The 18,264-nt window shown below is 45.6% G+C and overlaps 1 protein-coding gene across 1 annotated transcript in view; it reads right to left on the reverse strand.

The window, feature by feature from the left end:
* Positions 1-4,985: 4,985 nt before the first annotated feature.
* LOC129844934 (UPF0606 protein KIAA1549L-like) overlaps positions 4,986-18,264 on the reverse strand; it is a gene marked incomplete at its 5' end in the record, with an annotated part of 89,011 nt that continues 75,732 nt past the window's right edge. Inside the window, 5 exons of the mRNA XM_055913099.1 lie at positions 4,986-9,957; positions 11,571-11,722; positions 12,430-12,770; positions 13,253-13,350; positions 13,518-13,919. Coding sequence (XP_055769074.1) covers positions 9,688-9,957; positions 11,571-11,722; positions 12,430-12,770; positions 13,253-13,350; positions 13,518-13,919 — 1,263 coding nt within the window. The remainder of the gene's footprint in view (positions 9,958-11,570; positions 11,723-12,429; positions 12,771-13,252; positions 13,351-13,517; positions 13,920-18,264) is intronic.

The following is an 18,264-nucleotide window of genomic DNA, read 5'->3' on the forward strand; positions in this document are numbered from 1 at the left end:
TATTGAATGAAGAAAGTAGATTTTACTATTACAACGATGGAATTGCTAATGATGTAGCGTCTATCTTTATTCACTTGTACTGAACACCTGTACAGTCCAGCATCATCTATAGATACTTTAGTAAAAGGCAGGAAGGAGGGTTTTGGTCAAAGGATTGCAGATGCCTTCATCCAGTTTACACCATGTGACTTGTGGTAGATCAGTACAGAATGGGACAGTTAATCACAGTGGTGTAAGGTACTTAAGTAAAAAGACTTTAAAGCACTACTTAAGTCGTTTTTTGGAGTATCTGTACTTTACTATTTATATTTTTGACAACTTTTACAACACTACATTCCTAAAGAAAATAATGTACTTTTTACTCCATACATTTTCCTGACACCCAAAAGTACTTGTTACATTTCGTATGATTAGTAGGACAGGAAAATTGTCAAATTCCTGCACTTATCAAGAGAACCTCCCTGGTCATCCCTATTGCCTCTGATCTGACAGACTCAATGAACACAAATGCTTTGTTTGTAAATGAATGCTTACGTGTTGGAGTGTTCTCCTGGCCATCCATAAATGTTTTGCTTAACATAAGGAATGTACAGTTATTTATACTTTTACTTTGTCTTTTGATATGTTTATTTTAGCAATTACATTTACTTTTGATACTTAAGTATATTTAAAACGAAATACTTTTCGACTTTTACTCAAGTAGTATTTTATTGGGTGACTTTCACTTTTATTTGAGTAATTTTCTGTTAAGGTATCTTTACTGTTACTCAAGTATGACAATTGAGTACTTTTCCCATCACTGGTTAATCGTCATATGCTCTGTGCTAACTGTTTTAACCACAGTGTTTCGTAGCACTCTGACTCGGTCAGTCGCATGGCAAGGATCTTGTCCTATTTTCCATTAGGAGAATAAGGAGCTCTTGTAACGGTGCGTAGAGTGATGGGTGTGGAGTCAGGTGCAGAGAGCAGAGGATTCGGAAAAACACTTTATTCCGTACAATAACCGCGCACAAAGAGGGTGACGCCGAACACAGGCGTAAACACTCCAAAATAATGTACTCCACAGGCACATACGCTGTACAGACAATCCAAAAACAGAGACACTCCTATACCAAAATACAGCAAAACAATCCCGCACGAACACAGGCGGGCTAACTAAACTTAAATAACCCCAAACAAGGAACATGTAAAACCAATTAGACCCAACAAAGCGAAAAGGGAAAAAGGGATCGGTAGCAGCTAGTAGACCGGCGACAACGACCGCCGAGCGCCACCCGAACGGGAAGGGGGGCCACCTTCGATGATATTCGTGACAGCTCTCCTCCTACTATAGATAAGTAACTGGTGATAGTTTCACTATATTGCCCAAACGAGACATGAGACTTTTCAGTTAAAAAAAGACATGTTTACGAATATTGTCAAAGCGTATAACATGGCCTGTAAGTTTACTTTCTGTAGGACGCATACATTAGTCAATCTCGAGGGGTCCTGTATGGCTCAGTTGGTAGAGCACAGCGCTACCTGTCCATCGCTTTGGATGAAAGCGTCTGCTCAATGGCACATATTATTATTAGTTAGAGTTCATGTATTCATTCAATATTATATAATTGCGAAAATATATATAAATATTTTATACAACTTTGAATAAATACATTTGTGCAAGGATGTTACCAAGCAGGCCTTTCCCCTCATTACTTTGTATACCTGTTCTCTTAACTTGAGCCTTGGTGTTGTTTGCTGATGATACTAACTGGTGTGCACTATATTCTTGGATAAAGGAACAATATCCCTGACCTGCCCTACTGAATTATATTTTCCTACCGAATAAATAATCAGTAGCCTACTTGTGAAGACAAATTTCTGATGTGGTTTTTCAAAGGCTTTACACCTAAGATGCAATGACTATGGCCATCCTTCCTTCCACTGTTGTTTTGATTATTTAAAATAAATCCTTGAATAATTATAGGGTAAAGTGAGTTTCCCCACTGCCGGCGCTTTGAGCATCTGGAATTGAATTGAATTATTATAGGTAAATGTGTGTCGGAAGGTAACCTACTCTGTGTAACGTCTGCTTCCAACTCACACCCTCAAACACGTAGATCCCCTGAACACAGCTCACTCTCCAGATCACAATCACCTGAATTCTGATCACCTGTTCACACACCTGTATGTCATTAGCACACACTATTTAGTTCAGTTCTTGGCACCATCACTGTGAGGTACTGTTTGTTCTGTGACACACGTCTTTCAGAGCGCTGGGTTTCCTGTGAATGACAGTTTTTGCCTGCCTCACTAACGACGCTTTTTGCATTTTCCCTGCCTGTACTTTAGCCTATCGGATTTCCTGTTATCTACCTATTGCCTGATCTCCCGGACTACATTACTAAAGTTGTGGCCAAAAGTTTTGAGAATTACACAAATATTAATTTCAACAAAGTTTGCTACTTCAGTGTCTTTAGATATTTTTGTAAGATGTTACTATGGAATACTGAAGCATAATTACAAGCATTTCATAAGTGTCAAAGGCTTTTATTGACAATTACACGAAGTTGATGCAAAGAGTCAATATGTGCGGTGTTGACCCTTCTTTTTCAAGACCTCTGCAATCCGCCCTGGCATGCTGTCAATTAACTTCTGGGTCACATCCTGACTGATGGCAGCCCATTCTTGCATAATCAACGCTTGGAATTTGACTGAATTTGTGTGTTTTTGTATTTTTCCACCCCCCTTTTTCCACCCCCCCTCTCGAGGATTGACCACAAGTTCTCAATTGGATTACGGTCTGGGGAGTTTCCTGGCCATGGACCCAGAATATCAATGTTTTGTTCCCCGAGCCACTTATCACTTTTGTCTTATGGCAAGGTGTTCCATCATGCTGGAAAAGGCATTGTTCATCACCAAACTGTTCCTGGATGGTTGGGAGAAGTTGCTATCGGGGATGTGTTGGTACCATTCTTTATTCATGGCTGTGTTCTTAGGCAAAATTGTGAGTGAGCCCACTCCCTTGGCTGAGATGCAACCCCACACATGAATGGTCTCAGGATGCTTTACTGTTGGCATGACACAGGACTGATGGTAGCGCTCACCGTGTCTTCTCCGGACAATCTTTTTTCCGGATGTCCCAAACAATTGGAAAGGGGATTCAGAGAAAATGACTTTACCCCAGTCCTCAGCAGTCCAATCCCTGTCCTTTCTGCAGAATATCAGTCTGTCCCTAATGTTTTTCCCTGAGAGAAGTGGCCTCTTTGCTGCCCTTCTTGACACCAGGCCATCCTCCAAAAAACTTTGCCTCACTGTGCGTGCAGATGCACTCACACCTGCCTGCTGACATTCCTGAGCAAGCTCTGTACTGGTGGTATCCCGATCTCGCAGCTGAATCAACTTTAGGAGGCGGTCCTGGCACTTGCTGGACTTTCTTGGGTGCCCTGAAGCCTTCTTCACAACAATTGAACCACTCTCCTTGAATTTCTTGGTGATCCGATAAATGGTTGATTTCGGTGCAATCTTACTGGCAGCAATATCCTGGCCTGTGAAGCCCTTTTTGTGCAAAGCAATGATGATGGCACGTGTTTCCGGTAACCATGGTAACCATGTTTGACAGAGGAAGAACAATGATTCCAAGCACCACCCTCCTTTTGAAGCTTCCAGTCTGTTATTCGAACTCAATCAGCATGACAGAGTGATCTCCAGCCTTGTCCTCGTCAACATTCACACCTATGTCAACGAGAGAATCACTGACATGATGTCAGCTGGTCCTTTTGTGACAGGGCTGAAATGCATTGGAAATGTTTTTGGGGGATTCAGTTAATTTGCATGGCAAAGAGGGACTTTGCAATTCATCGCAATTCATCTGATCACTCTTCATAACATTCTAGAGTATATGCAAATTCGCATCATACAAACTGAGGCAGCAGACTTTGTGAAAATTAATATTTGTGTCATTCTCAACTTTTGGCCACGACTGTTGCTGATTGAGTCTGATCAATATTATCTGCGCAGTAAAGCCTAACATATACTGTAGATCAACTGACAGCTTGAAATAAAATATGCTATAATATAATAATATTGAACAATTGATTTGCTTAAGGATTTTTTTTTCTCGATTAAGTGTTTCCTTTTAGCATTAGGCTTAGCTTACTGGTTTAGCCTACTGGTTTAGCCTACTGCGCAAATTACAATGCAACAAAAGGTTTAGAACATGATAAACTAGAGGTAATGGTTCCAGAATCACCAGGTGCATTCACCTTTCGAATCCAAACAAATCTGAATTCATGACCGACTGAAAAGTGAAAACAATATGAATGCCAACAAATCCAGATTCTTCCCCTCTCTCTATGACCAGTCCAACGCATGCGGGGATATTTGGACCTCAATTTTGCAGGACCATAATCATTGCAATGCGGGGCAGAAGCAGCAGCATCAGCCCGTTAGAGACACGGAGCGGTGGCCTGACACGGGCATCCTAGTGGTGAACAACTATCAACCTCTGGAGGTGTTTAGTCCCCCGACCGGTAACCATGCGGCCAGGAGGAGCGAAATGGACGAAGTCAATGAGCTGGCTATCCTGATGATGGAGTTGGAGTTGGGAGCGCAGATGGGAGAGCCTTTGGATCGCGGGAGATGTACAATACAGTGCTATTTTTTTTTATATATTCTTATTCTGACTTTAAACGCGCTGTTTCGTATTATAGGCCCAGTAGTTCTATGCGACAGACAGACAGTTTGGGGCGTCTGATGCTGTTGTCTATTACAATGTTAGACCTCTTTGCAGAATTAGTGCCAACACTTTATAAATTGATTGATTCTCTTTCCCTCCCATTATAGATTACTTCCTAAGCAACCTTCATACATCTGTCATCCAACAACTGAGAAGAGAAGGATTCAAATTAGGGAAAAAACTATAATGATTGTATCTCATCAGAATTACCTTGACTAACAACTATTTATGTTCATAAATAAATCATATATTAAAGTCACAAACCACATTCCCCATCAAACAGCCAATCTGTCATCCCTTTTATTGAGTTAATCTGCAAAGATTCATATCGCATAATCTGGCATCCTGTTTCTCTCTTCAGACTGATGTATCAGCATTCAAATGTGAAAAGTGTTCATTTCAACACAAAACTGATCAGCATCTACAGAACAAACAGAAAGGGTTTCATTGTACAATACAGTAGCTACATGGTAACATAACCGTCCATCCACAACCACGAGTGTTGTCAGTCCATCAGCAAAAGAGATGCTGGAAACAGAAAAGCAACAGTTCTGGTTAGGAGTTACAGCAAGAGAGAATGTTCCTCTCCTATTTACACTCAGACACACTGGATGGGCTGGAAAACCTAATCTCCCAGGGTGCATCTGAAAACAGATAGTCTACTGTACAGGGGGTCAGTAAAAAAAGAAATCAGGGTGAAAAACTATAACCTGCATCTGAAATAATGCAATAATGTGTCGTCATGATAAACAGGAGAAAATATGTTACATTTTTGGGACAGCTCTTCATTTCAACAGTGTATTGTTGTGTTGCAATACCACCTATGATGTGTGAGGTGAAATGCTCTTCCACCCATCCTTTGGTATACTGTGACCAACACAATTCCACTCTTCCCCCTGCTGTCACTTGTTCCTCTTATCAAAGATACTCAAACCAGGCTCATCTCAGTCTTGGGTTCCATCTGTAGACTCATGCATGCCATGTCCACCCATTAGAATACCAAGAGACACTGTATGAATACTATACAGAATAGGAGCAACCTTCAGACAAGGTGTGTTCACTCACTGGGAATGAGAGAATGAAAGCCAGACTCCATGTAGAGGACCAAACTCCAGGACTGGGAGCTGCCCTAACCTTCTCACCTTCCTGTCTAGCAACAGTTAACAGAACAGACATATACCTATAGGATAAAGTGTATTTGAGCTGGTTCTCGTTAAAAATAAACATTTACAGTACAATCATCAAGGAGGAGATCAAACTCATTGGGATAGACCTTCACAATATGATGCAAAGAATGTACTACTGACAGAGGACCTTGGTCTTCAAAGGTCAAACCAATATATATATATATATATATATATATATATATATATATATATATATATATATATATATATATGTAGTTAACAGTGTCCCAGTCCGCCACTATCCATATGTAATAGTATCATATCATTATACCTACTAGAGGACCTTGTGCCAATCACTCCTGGGGATTTTGTTCATTAAACCAGAGATGCACATCTACAGTCCTAAAATGTCAGAGTCAGTCTGGTTTTTATCTCATCTGATCATTACTAGAATACAAAACATTACAGAATGTAGAAATGTATTGTGTAGAACACAGATATGACACTCTGTTATGTAGAATCATTACAGTGCAATACATACTTTCTGTAACATTTGCTGAGTGGATTCTGTGGCCAATTTATGATTTCTTTATGATTTCTTTATGATTTCTAAAGAAAAGAGAAATGTAACTGAACACTGTGTCAGCGTTTAAAGTGTCCTCTCTCCTTTCTGTTAAGAAATACATTACATTTACAGCTGTGTTAAACCCAGTCCAACTTTACCGTGTCCAAGAAAAGGGCTACAGTACTGGATTTATGATCATGTTCACGTTGTGAAAGGCAGTTTGGAGGCATCGTCAAGAAACAAGTGAAATTGTTGTTGGCATCCTTACGATTCAAGTGTTTGTCGACACAATAATCACAGTTTATGAGGCACATATGTTCTGAAAAGTGTGTTTCTTCCAAACATGGTGTCAGATCTAAACTCACTATTCATATCCATTCCTTCCAAACATGGTGTCAGATCTAAACTCACTATTCATATCCATTCCTTCCAAACATGGTGTCAGATCTAAACTCACTATTCATATCCATTCCTTCCAAACATGGTGTCAGATCTAAACTCACTATTCATATCCATTCCTTCCAAACATGGTGTCAGATCTAAACTCACTATTCATATCCATTCCTTCCAAACATGGTGTCAGATCTAAACTCACTATTCATATCCATTCCTTCCAAACATGGTGTCAGATCTAAACTCACTATTCATATCCATTCCTTCCAAACATGGTGTCAGATCTAAACTCACTATTCATATCCATTCCTTCCAAACATGGTGTCAGATCTAAACTCACTATTCATATCCATTCCTTCCAAACATGGTGTCAGATCTAAACTCACTATTCATATCCATTCCTTCCAAACATGGTGTCAGATCTAAACTCACTATTCATATCCATTCCTTCCAAACATGGTGTCAGATCTAAACTCACTATTCATATCCATTCCTTCCAAACATGGTGTCAGATCTAAACTCACTATTCATATCCATTCCTTCCAAACATGGTGTCAGATCTAAACTCACTATTCATATCCATTCCTTCCAAACATGGTGTCAGATCTAAACTCACTATTCATATCCATTCCTTCCAAACATGGTGTCAGATCTAAACTCACTATTCATATCCATTCCTTCCAAACATGGTGTCAGATCTAAACTCACTATTCATATCCATTCCTTCCAAACATGGTGTCAGATCTAAACTCACTATTCATATCCATTCCTTCCAAACATGGTGTCAGATCTAAACTCACTATTCATATCCATTCCTTCCAAACATGGTGTCAGATCTAAACTCACTATTCATATCCATTCCTTCCAAACATGGTGTCAGATCTAAACTCACTATTCATATCCATTCATATACAACACCAGTACCTCCTTTTCTTTGGAGAAAAACAACACCCTTCATTAAATCTACTGACTTCAATTGTACCTTATGTGTGGTCCGCTGTTACAAAACAGACCACTCATGTTGTTTTCAAACTGCTTGAAATGATACTTAGAAGACATGGCTGAGCACAGGAAAGGGGAATCTGACTCAGTTCTCAATTATCATTGAAGAACATAACAAGGTAAATGGATGGAACTCAGGGCCATTGGAGACGACAACAAAACATAAGTCTGTCTTTTAGTTGAAATGGACTTGTTCTATAAAAAGAGCTAAGATACATGGCATCCTTCTACATGCTTATATATACACATTATACAACGGGTGGGTCTAATCCTGAATGCTGATTGGTTAAAACTGCATTCCAGCCGGTGTCTATTCCACAAGTTACCACCGGCTAAATCTATGATGTTAAAATGCCTATTTACTCTGTTCCATATGACTGCGCAATCCACTGTCTCATCATCCCAGCCAAGCAATTTATAAACTCAATCTCCACTATAAAAAGCATCTAGACATTATCTCACATTTCTTTTAGACTAACATTTAGTTTTCAACAGCTGAGATTTGTATAAACTTGTTGTCTAACTCTCCGACATTTGCAACATTGTTTCAATATTCAAATTCAATCTCCAGCTGTCCCATAGTAATGAACATGTCGGGAGTCGGGACAAGACAGACAGGCAGCGTTTCTCAACAAGTCAAAATGATGAATCATCTGGTATTATTTTTATGGAAATATACAAAGACATTGAAAAAAGGTCAAATGAAAGGAAGTGCAGCTAGTTTGCAGTCTTTCCAGCTTCAGTTTGAAGTGATTGTGTTGTTAGCCGTGTTGTTGGTTAGCCTCTCTGAACAACACTGTCCTGACAAGTGAGCACATTTTGTCTGCCAGGAAAAATCGAGCCTCATTAGCTCATTGTTATGGATTTAATTTATCCAAATAAATATCTCTAGAAAACAGCTAAAACAAATGCAAATGCAACTAAATTGTTGTTATTCTAGCTGTACGTTAGCCTTAGTTGGCTAACTACAAAGAAAGGGAGAAGAACGTTGCCAGCCAGTATGGAAACGGAACATTTAGAACAAATGACTGGGTCGCATCCATAAATACAGAACAAAAAGACTGAACGACTGTGTATCGCGTCTCTACTGTAGCAACCGAACCGATAGAACGAACGACAAGCCGGCTAGATTTGTGTCGGACTATATCTTGTGGAATTATGTAATAGTATGAATAAATTAATCAAAATACAGTTTTTTAATGAAAATATGTCAATCATTATTTGAATATGTTGGTAACACATTGTATAAAAGTGATGCCCTGGAAGCCGGTGTTTGGAGGATATAGTGCCACGGTCTGCCTGTCCTCGACTTCGTCTCAGGCCTAACAACAACCGTGCCAATATATCCTCCAAAAACCCTTGGCTCGTTATCACTTCATTCTGATCTTCTGAAGTGGTTGGACCTTTGTGCGTGAACATGTGACGACTCTCTCTGCCTCATCAATTGTTCTATTGATGTCGTGACATACTCCTCTGTGGGTTGCTAAGGTTACTGTCCTGGCTTGAGAAACACTCATCCTTCATTATTACAGATCTTTAGATGTGGGGATGACATATGTACAATGTAAAGGAACAGGTGATGTAATGTAACTATAGAGACATCGTTAAGAAGAGATGTCTGACAGTTTGAGAGAGAACACTTTCACTCTTCAGTAACTCCAAAATAACAGCATGGTGATGAAACACATCAGAGCAACGTGGGATTTTCCCACAATGAGAGAGGTGGGGGAGAGAGAGAGAAATAGAAAGAAAGAGGCTTTTATCAGTCTTAATATACAAATGTCAAAAAAGTTGAGTTTGAGAGTTTGTTTAGTCTCTAGTATTACAGCATGTTCAGAAAAGAGAGTGCTGCAATTGCACCTCCCGGCCACTAGAGGGAGGGATTATACCTGGAACTCAAACATGTCTGTCTGCTTCTTGGCCAGCTTTGCCACCTCCTGGCGGATGGCCTGGACCAGGGCGGATGTGGAGAGACTGCTGAGTGTGACTCTGTCTCTGGGCTCCCCCGCATCGGGCAGGCTCTGCTGGGACGCGGCGGTGGTCGGGGTTGGGGGTGGCTCCATGGCCTGGCCGTAGTGTAGGGGGAGTCTGGGGGAGCTGCCTTGAGGGTAGCGGGGATGAGGGAAGGCCTCCACGTACCCTGGGAGAGCCACCTGGAAGAGAGGGTAGACCAGGCGTCACCAAAACAACCACACAGGGTTTGAAACCCACCAACATGATAGGAAATACAGCTGATGCTTTGTTTTTTGTTGTTTTTCAAATTCAAAAAGGTATTATCCTTATTGGATCAGTTTGCTGGGTGAGCATTGTCTCTCTTCCACATGTATTACACATATATTCAAATGGCTGAAAACAAGGGAAAATATACACAAGCACACTTGGACGAAACTCACACGATAAAATAAATTAAGAAGTAAAAATTAAAACGGCAATTAAAATATCTTTGACTTTTAAAAATGGACTTTCGATTCAAACCAAGCATTTGAACTCCACTTATGGGTTACTTTAGAATGTAGACATGAGATGTGCATGACTGTCTGACTCTACACAAAACTAATCAAAGAAAGATCCAAAAGAAAAAAGAGAAGAGGTGTTCATTTAGGAAATGTGCTCAACTACCCCGGTATTTTGCTGTGTCCACTCAACGCCAGTCACACATTCAGTTCAGCAAATGGTTTCTAAATGACACTGGTTCTGCAAAAAGACACTGCGTGAAGACATCTGGTTGAAACAGGCAGACAAACAGGGATAAAAAGAACATTCCATACAGAAGAGGAAAGGCCAGTGAGGAAAGGGGAGGTCACATGGTCAATAACAGTGACAGATGGGGACATGGAACCCATTTCATGTTTAACAGACAGACAGAGACAGAGAGAGTATTGTATAATAGAAAATTAGGAACCAAATTTTGCTTAGTGGTAGATGAGGAATGAGCTCACTGTCGTAGATGAGGAATGAGCTCACTGTCGATCCCTGATAAGGCTCTCTGCAGAGGCTGTCATGAAAATGTCTTCATAATTAATGATGAGTCACATTTTGGTGTCTTACAAACATCCAGGAAAACACATTGAGCTCTGTAAACTATCTTTCCATTAGTTTACATAACAACTCTAAGACCTGGGGCAGGATAGGGCTTTCCCTTGTGTGTGGTGTGGTTGTGGCTCGAGGTAGAACATACCCTTATGCACAGATTTAGGATCAGAATATTCCACCCCCATCCTAACTTTACCATAAGGTAACGTGTCTGATCCAGGATCAGTGGTGTTAGCAATTTATGTTACTCTTCAATAACACAAACCCCAAAGCAAATCAGGGGGAGGAAAATAGGTTTATTCAAAGAGGACAAATCATAGATGTTATGCTGAGAGGTAGATGGTCATTCTCCCCTGTCCTCAGTGATGCTCTGTCAGTGATTCTCTCCAGTGGTTCTCTCGCCAGAACAAAGGGACAGCATGTAGTTTTATAACCCAGCCCTAGCCTGTGGTTGACCAATTAGAATTCCTTGCAATAAAACTAGCCAATGGCCAAATAATAAGTATCCTATTTCAGAAGACATATTCCTCCCATGTCTCTGAACCATTGAGCAATAATTCCCTATTACAGAAAAAACAATATTTCCCTTCATCATTATTACTCTATTGACTTCTCCTCCGTTTGACCTCTCATCCTCTGTCTCTGCGTTGTGTATTAATCGTTGACCTATTCTTACAGTGGGTAGCTACTTCTACCTACGCGGTGAGTGTTGGGAGTAGGGGGGGGTTCTTACAGAGTCAGCCCACTGGGGGGGCACGTCCTCAGGCTCGGGGGGGTAGGACATCCAGGATGGGCTGTGGTAGGAGGACGGGGGCGTGGAGGCAAAGTACTCAGAGTAACCCGACCGCGAGGCTGGGATGGCGTACACCGCTGTGATGGGGTTTCCTGTGGGGGGGTTAGGAGGTCGTTATGCAGGGGAAATACTACAATGACAACTGCCATTACTAGAAGAAGAATGAAGTTGTTCTACAATTGTGACAAACAACAAAGTTAACCTAAACCTAAATCCTAACCCAAACCCTAACTCCTAACCTAACTCCTAACCCAAACTCCTAACCCAAACTCCTTACCCAAACTCCTTACCCAAACTCCTTACCCAAACTCCTTACCCAAACTCCTTACCCAAACTCCTTACCCAAACTCCTTACCCAAACTCCTTACCCAAACTCCTAACCCAAACTCCTAACCCAAACTCCTAACCCAAACTCCTAACCCAAACTCCTAACCCAAACTCCTTACCCAAACTCCTAACCCAAACTCCTAACCCAAACTCCTAACCCAAACTCCTAACCCAAACTCCTAACCCAAACTCCTTACCCAAACTCCTAACCCAAACTCCTAACCCAAACTCCTTACCCAAACTCCTTACCCAAACTCCTTACCCAAACTCCTAATCCAAACTCCTAACCCAAACTCCTAATCCAAACTCCTAACCCAAACTCCTAACCCAAACTCCTTACCCAAACTCCTTACCCAAACTCCTTACCCAAACTCCTAACCCAAACTCCTTACCCAAACTCCTAACCCAAACTCCTAACCTAGACCCCCGTAAGGATAATAACATTTAAAAAAACAGACAAACAGGTTCTGACCTGAGTAGGTGGACACCGGCTGTTCTGCTGTGACTGAGGGGAGTGCTGCTCGGGAGAGGGGGACTGAGGGGAGTGCTGCTCTGGAGAGGGGGACTGAAGGGAGTGCTGCTCTGGAGAGGGGGACTGAAGGGAGTGCTGCTCTGGAGAGGGGGACTGAAGGGAGTGCTGCTCTGGAGAGGGGGACTGAAGGGAGTGCTGCTCTGGAGAGGGGGACTGAAGGGAGTGCTGCTCTGGAGAGAGAGACATAGGGGGCGCTGCTGTCATTATGCTGGGTCTGCATGTCCGTCATGTTGGTCCCAGACTCTGAGATCCTGGCCTTGGACCTCAGGTCAGGCGATGAGCTGAGTCAGAGAGAGAGATAACGCTCACATCGCAAAATCACATTCACATGCAACACATATTCTTCACCACAAGAGGACACTGGTGCTCCAGAATAAGACCCACAGTAACACTGGATTCTCATTGCTATTCATGTCATCTTCCTCTGCACTGATTCTGCTTTCAAATGTGCAGTATACACGACTGAGATCAGTCTGGCCACACTGCATTTACCTGGTGAATATTACCATGTGAATGTTGGGGAGTTTAGTGATTCATTGTGGGGTGAGAGTGCGGTATTGCGGCTTTGATTCATTTGAGGAAAGATGAGAATAGTGTCATGGGGCTGTGTGCGTGTGTGTGTGTGTGTGTGTGTGTGTGTGTGTGTGTGTGTGTGTGTGTGTGTGTGTGTGTGTGTGTGTGTGTGTGTGTGTGTGTGTGTGTGTGTGTGTGTGTGTGTGTGTGTGTGTGTGTGTGTGTGTGTGTGTGTGTGTCCTAGCCATACCGTCTTAGAGAGGTCCCAGGAGGGGGGCCGGTGCGAGGGGGAATAGGGGGTGGAGGAGAGGTCATAACCATGTCAGGAAGCTGGGTGAACCTAAAGGCCTGGAAGAACACAAGTCAACACACACATGAATAATATACTGTGGGTTGATGTTTTCTGATAGGAGAAAGTGTCTACTTGTTAAGGTTTAGTAAACTACAACCAGTACAGTAGTACATTTTGACCTAACATAACCCTTCCCAGAGGTGTTATCCTTCCACCCACTCACCGGTCTGGGGAGGCTGCACTGATACATCTCTGCTCCGTACGCCGGCACCCACTGCAGCCCTCCTCCCCGGCCACGGCTCATGGTTCCCGGGGCACTGGTCACCACGTCAGAGTAGGGCAGAGGTGGAGGTCCGGGGCTGTAGTGGCCGTGGTGGTAACCGTGGTGGGGGTGGGGATGATGGGAGTGGTGGTGGCGTCCGGCTGTGGAGGAGTGTCCCCCTGAGGCCAGGCTGAAGGCCTCCTCTAAGAGCAGGTGCATCTGCTGGCGTACCTCGTCGATGGACGGCTGGGAGCTCAACGTGGAGGTCTCTGAGTGACCTTTGACCCCTCTGGGGCAGACATAACCTCCCCGCGGGCCAATCAGACGATCCACGTTGGTCTCCTCAATCAGCTCCGGTTCAGTCTGAAACACAGAGAAAAAGAGGGGAATTAGTCACACACTCACACACACTCACTCACACACACACACACACACTGCCCAGGAGGTTGGTGGCACCTTAATTGGGGAGGACGGGCTTGTGGTAATGACTGGAGCAGAATCAGTGGAATGGTATCAAACACATGAAACACATGGCTCCATTGGCGCCGTTCCAGCCATTATTATGAGCCGTCCTCCCTCAGAAACCTCCACTGATACACTGTTCACACTTCCTTTCCAATTAGTACTAGTAGAGCTAATACAGTTCAGACCTATCAGTGTCATTATCTCCCATACCTATCAGAGTAGAGTCATTATCTCCCAGACCTATCAGAGTAGAGAGTCATTATCTCCCAGACCTATCAGAGTAGAGTCATTATCTCCCGGACCTATCAGAGTAGAGTCATTATCTCCCCGACCTATCAGAGTAGAGTGTCATTGCCTCCCAGACCTATCAGAGTAGAGAGTCATTATCTCCCAGACCTATCAGAGTAGAGTGTCATTGCCTCCCAGACCTATCAGAGTAGTGTCATTGCCTCCCTGACCTATCAGAGTAGAGTGTCATTGTCTCCCAGACCTATCAGAGTAGAGTGTCATTGTCTCCCAGACCTATCAGAGTAGAGTGTCATTATCTCCCAGACCTATCAGAGTAGAGTGTCATTGCCTCCCAGACCTATCAGAGTAGAGAGTAATTTTAGTGCTCTCTGAGGCTCAAACAAAAACTCTCCATTCACTTTATTAGCACCCTGCAAACTGGTGATGCTGCCCAGGTTAAATTGGTGTTAGGGAGCCATGTCCTTTACACAGAAACATACCACAACCCCAAAGACACTCATGCCTAGTACTTTCTCTTTACAGCACTGAAGGATTATCCCACAATGCATTGCAAACCCCCATTTCATGATTTATGAGCACAGTGCTACAACGGCAAATGAACAGTCCCCTGCTAGCTGGGTGGAATGCCACTGACTCAACCAGAGATGGTCAGATGAGAAATGTTCAAGTGGCTTTAACGATTCAGGAAGCTATACTAGTGACTCATCCTGGCTGTGCGTTGTTGTTGACAAGATGCTGACTAAGTTAGCCAGAGCTGCTTGATGGTACACTGTAGTACTGTAATATATCACAGGAATAGGTGTTCAGTATTCCTCCAGTGGAACTGCTATCTCTCTGGTTGGTCTCTGCAGGGTAGAGTGCTACCGGGACAGTTTTGTACGGAGTGTGAGTTGTGTTTCTGTTTATCTCTCCATCTCCTCCTTCCCTCTCCCCGTCCCGCCCCCCGTAGATTAATTGTGGCGATAAACAATCCGGCAAATCACTGTAGAAGTAATTAAGCACTGCGGTAAACTACTGGAGGTCTGTGTGTGTTAGCCTACTGTTATATCTCTCTCTCACTCTCTCTCTCCCTTTTCTCACCCACGCTCTGTGCTCGCTCTGCTCTTTCTATGTCCACCCCTCCCTCCTTGCTTTCTCCCTCCAGCCTCTCTCTTCCTCCATCCCACTCTCTCTCAGGGTGATAAATGAGTTGGATCTGAGGGTGCCCTACTTCCTGTGCGAGTGGAAGGGAGCAGCCACAGGACCTGGCGCAGCCGCCTCATAAATCAGTTCCCTCGCAACACGGACAGGCGGAGACGTGGATCCGCAGTGGTATGGCCCGCAGAGCCAAGCGTTCCCACTGTAATCAATAGAGCCAGTCCTTCTGCAAGGAGCTGACCAACCACGCTAGCACCGTATTATCTGCAGGCTGACACGGTTGTTACGGTTACTGCAGGGAGGCTATGTTTCACTCCCACGGGAGGTAGAGAAGGGGCAGAACAGTGGAGGGAGGAGATGGAGGAAGACAGGAGGCAGAACAGTGGAGGGAGGAGGTGGAGGAAGACAGGGGGCAGAACAGTGGAGGGAGGAGGTGGAGGAAGACAGGGGGCAGAACAGTGGAGGAAGACAGGAGGCAGAACAGTGGAGGGAGGAGGTGGAGGAAGACAGGGGGCAGAACAGTGGAGGGAGGAGGTGGAGGAAGACAGGGAGCAGAACAGTGGAAGGAGGAGGTGGAGGAAGACAGGGGGCAGAACAGTGGAGGGAGGAGGTGGAGGAAGACAGGGGGCAGAACAGTGGAGGGAGGAGGTGGAGGAAGACAGGGGGCAGAACAGTGGAGGGAGGAGGTGGAGGAAGACAGGAGGCAGAACAGTGGAGGGAGGAGGTGGAGGAAGACAGGAGGCAGAACAGTGGAGGGAGGAGGTGGAGGAAGACAGGGGGCAGAACAGTGGAGGGAGGAGGTGGAGGAAGACAGGAGGCAGAACAGTGGAGGGAGGAGGTGGAGGAAGACAGGGGGCAGAACAGTGGAGGGAGGAGGTGGAGGAAGACAGGAGACAGAACAGTGGAGGGAGGAGGTGGAGGAAGACAGGAGGCAGAACAGTGGAGGGAGGAGGTGGAGGATGACAGGAGGCAGAACAGTGGAGGGAGGAGGTGGAGGATGACAGGAGACAGAACAGTGGAGGGAGGAGGTGGAGGAAGACAGGGGGCAGAACAGTGGAGGGAGGAGGTGGAGGAAGACAGGAGGCAGAACAGTGGAGGGAGCAGGTGGAGGAAGACAGGGGGCAGAACAGTGGAGGGAGGAGGTGGAGGAAGACAGGAGGCAGAACAGTGGAGGGAGGAGGTGGAGGAAGACAGGGGGCAGAACAGTGGAGGGAGGAGGTGGAGGAAGAAAGGGAGCAGAACAGTGGAGGGAGGAGGTGGAGGAAGACAGGGAGCAGAACAGTGGAGGGAGGAGGTGGAGGAAGACAGGAGGCAGAACAGTGGAGGGAGGAGGTGGAGGAAGACAGGGGGCAGAACAGTGGAGGGAGGAGGTGGAGGAAGACAGGGGGCAGAACAGTGGAGGGAGGAGGTGGAGGAAGACAGGAGGCAGAACAGTGGAGGGAGGAGGTGGAGGAAGACAGGGGGCAGAACAGTGGAGGGAGGAGGTGGAGGAAGACAGGAGGCAGAACAGTGGAGGGAGGAGGTGGAGGATGACAGGAGGCAGAACAGTGGAGGGAGGAGGTGGAAGAATCAGGGAGCAGAACAGTGGAGGGAGGAGGTGGAGGAAGACAGGGGGCAGAACAGTGGAGGGAGGAGGTGGAGGAAGACAGGGGGCAGAATAGTGGAGGGAGGAGGTGGAGGAAGACAGGAGGCAGAACAGTGGAGGGAGGAGGTGGAGGAAGACAGGGGGCAGAACAGTGGAGGGAGGAGGTGGAGGAAGACAGGAGGCAGAACAGTGGAGGGAGGAGGTGGAGGATGACAGGGGGCAGAACAGTGGAGGGAGGAGGTGGAGGAAGACAGGAGGCAGAACAGTGGAGGGAGGAGGTGGAGGAAGACAGGGGGCAGAACAGTGGAGGGAGGAGGTGGAGGAAGACAGGAGGCAGAACAGTGGAGGGAGGAGGTGGAGGAAGACAGGGGGCAGAACAGTGGAGGGAGGAGGTGGAGGAAGACAGGGGGCAGAACAGTGGAGGGAGGAGGTGGAGGAAGACAGGAGGCAGAACAGTGGAGGGAGGAGGTGGAGGAAGACAGGAGGCAGAACAGTGGAGGGAGCAGGTGGAGGAAGACAGGGGGCAGAACAGTGGAGGGAGGAGGTGGAGGAAGACAGGAGGCAGAACAGTGGAGGGAGCAGGTGGAGGAAGACAGGAGGCAGAACAGTGGAGGGAGGAGGTGGAGGAAGACAGGGAGCAGAACAGTGGAGGGAGGAGGTGGAGGAAGACAGGAGGCAGAACAGTGGAGGGAGGAGGTGGAGGAAGACAGGGAGCAGAACAGTGGAGGGAGGAGGTGGAGGAAGACAGGGGGCAGAACAGTGGAGGGAGGAAGTGGAGGAAGACAGGGGGCAGAACAGTGGAGGGAGGAGGTGGAGGAAGACAGGGAGCAGAACAGTGGAGGGAGGAGGTAGAGGAAGACAGGAGGCAGAACAGTGGAGGGAGGAGGTGGAGGAAGACAGGGGGCAGAACAGTGGAGGGAGGAGGTGGAGGAAGACAGGGGGCAGAACAGTGGAGGGAGGAGGTGGAGGAAGAAAGGGGGCAGAACAGTGGAGGGAGGAGGTGGAGGAAGACAGGAGGCAGAACAGTGGAGGGAGGAGGTGGAGGATGACAGGAGGCAGAACAGTGGAGGGAGGAGGTGGAGGAAGACAGGGGGCAGAACAGTGGAGGGAGGAGGTGGAGGAAGACAGGAGGCAGAACAGTGGAGGGAGGAGGTGGAGGAAGACAGGAGGCAGAACAGTGGAGGGAGGAGGAAGACAGAGAGCAGAACAGTGGAGGGAAGAGGTGGAGGAAGACAGGGGGCAGAACAGTGGAGGGAGGAGGTGGAGGAAGAC

The sequence above is a fragment of the Salvelinus fontinalis genome, unplaced genomic scaffold, assembly GCF_029448725.1.
Source record: "Salvelinus fontinalis isolate EN_2023a unplaced genomic scaffold, ASM2944872v1 scaffold_0254, whole genome shotgun sequence".
Taxonomy (NCBI): Eukaryota; Metazoa; Chordata; class Actinopteri; order Salmoniformes; family Salmonidae; genus Salvelinus; species Salvelinus fontinalis.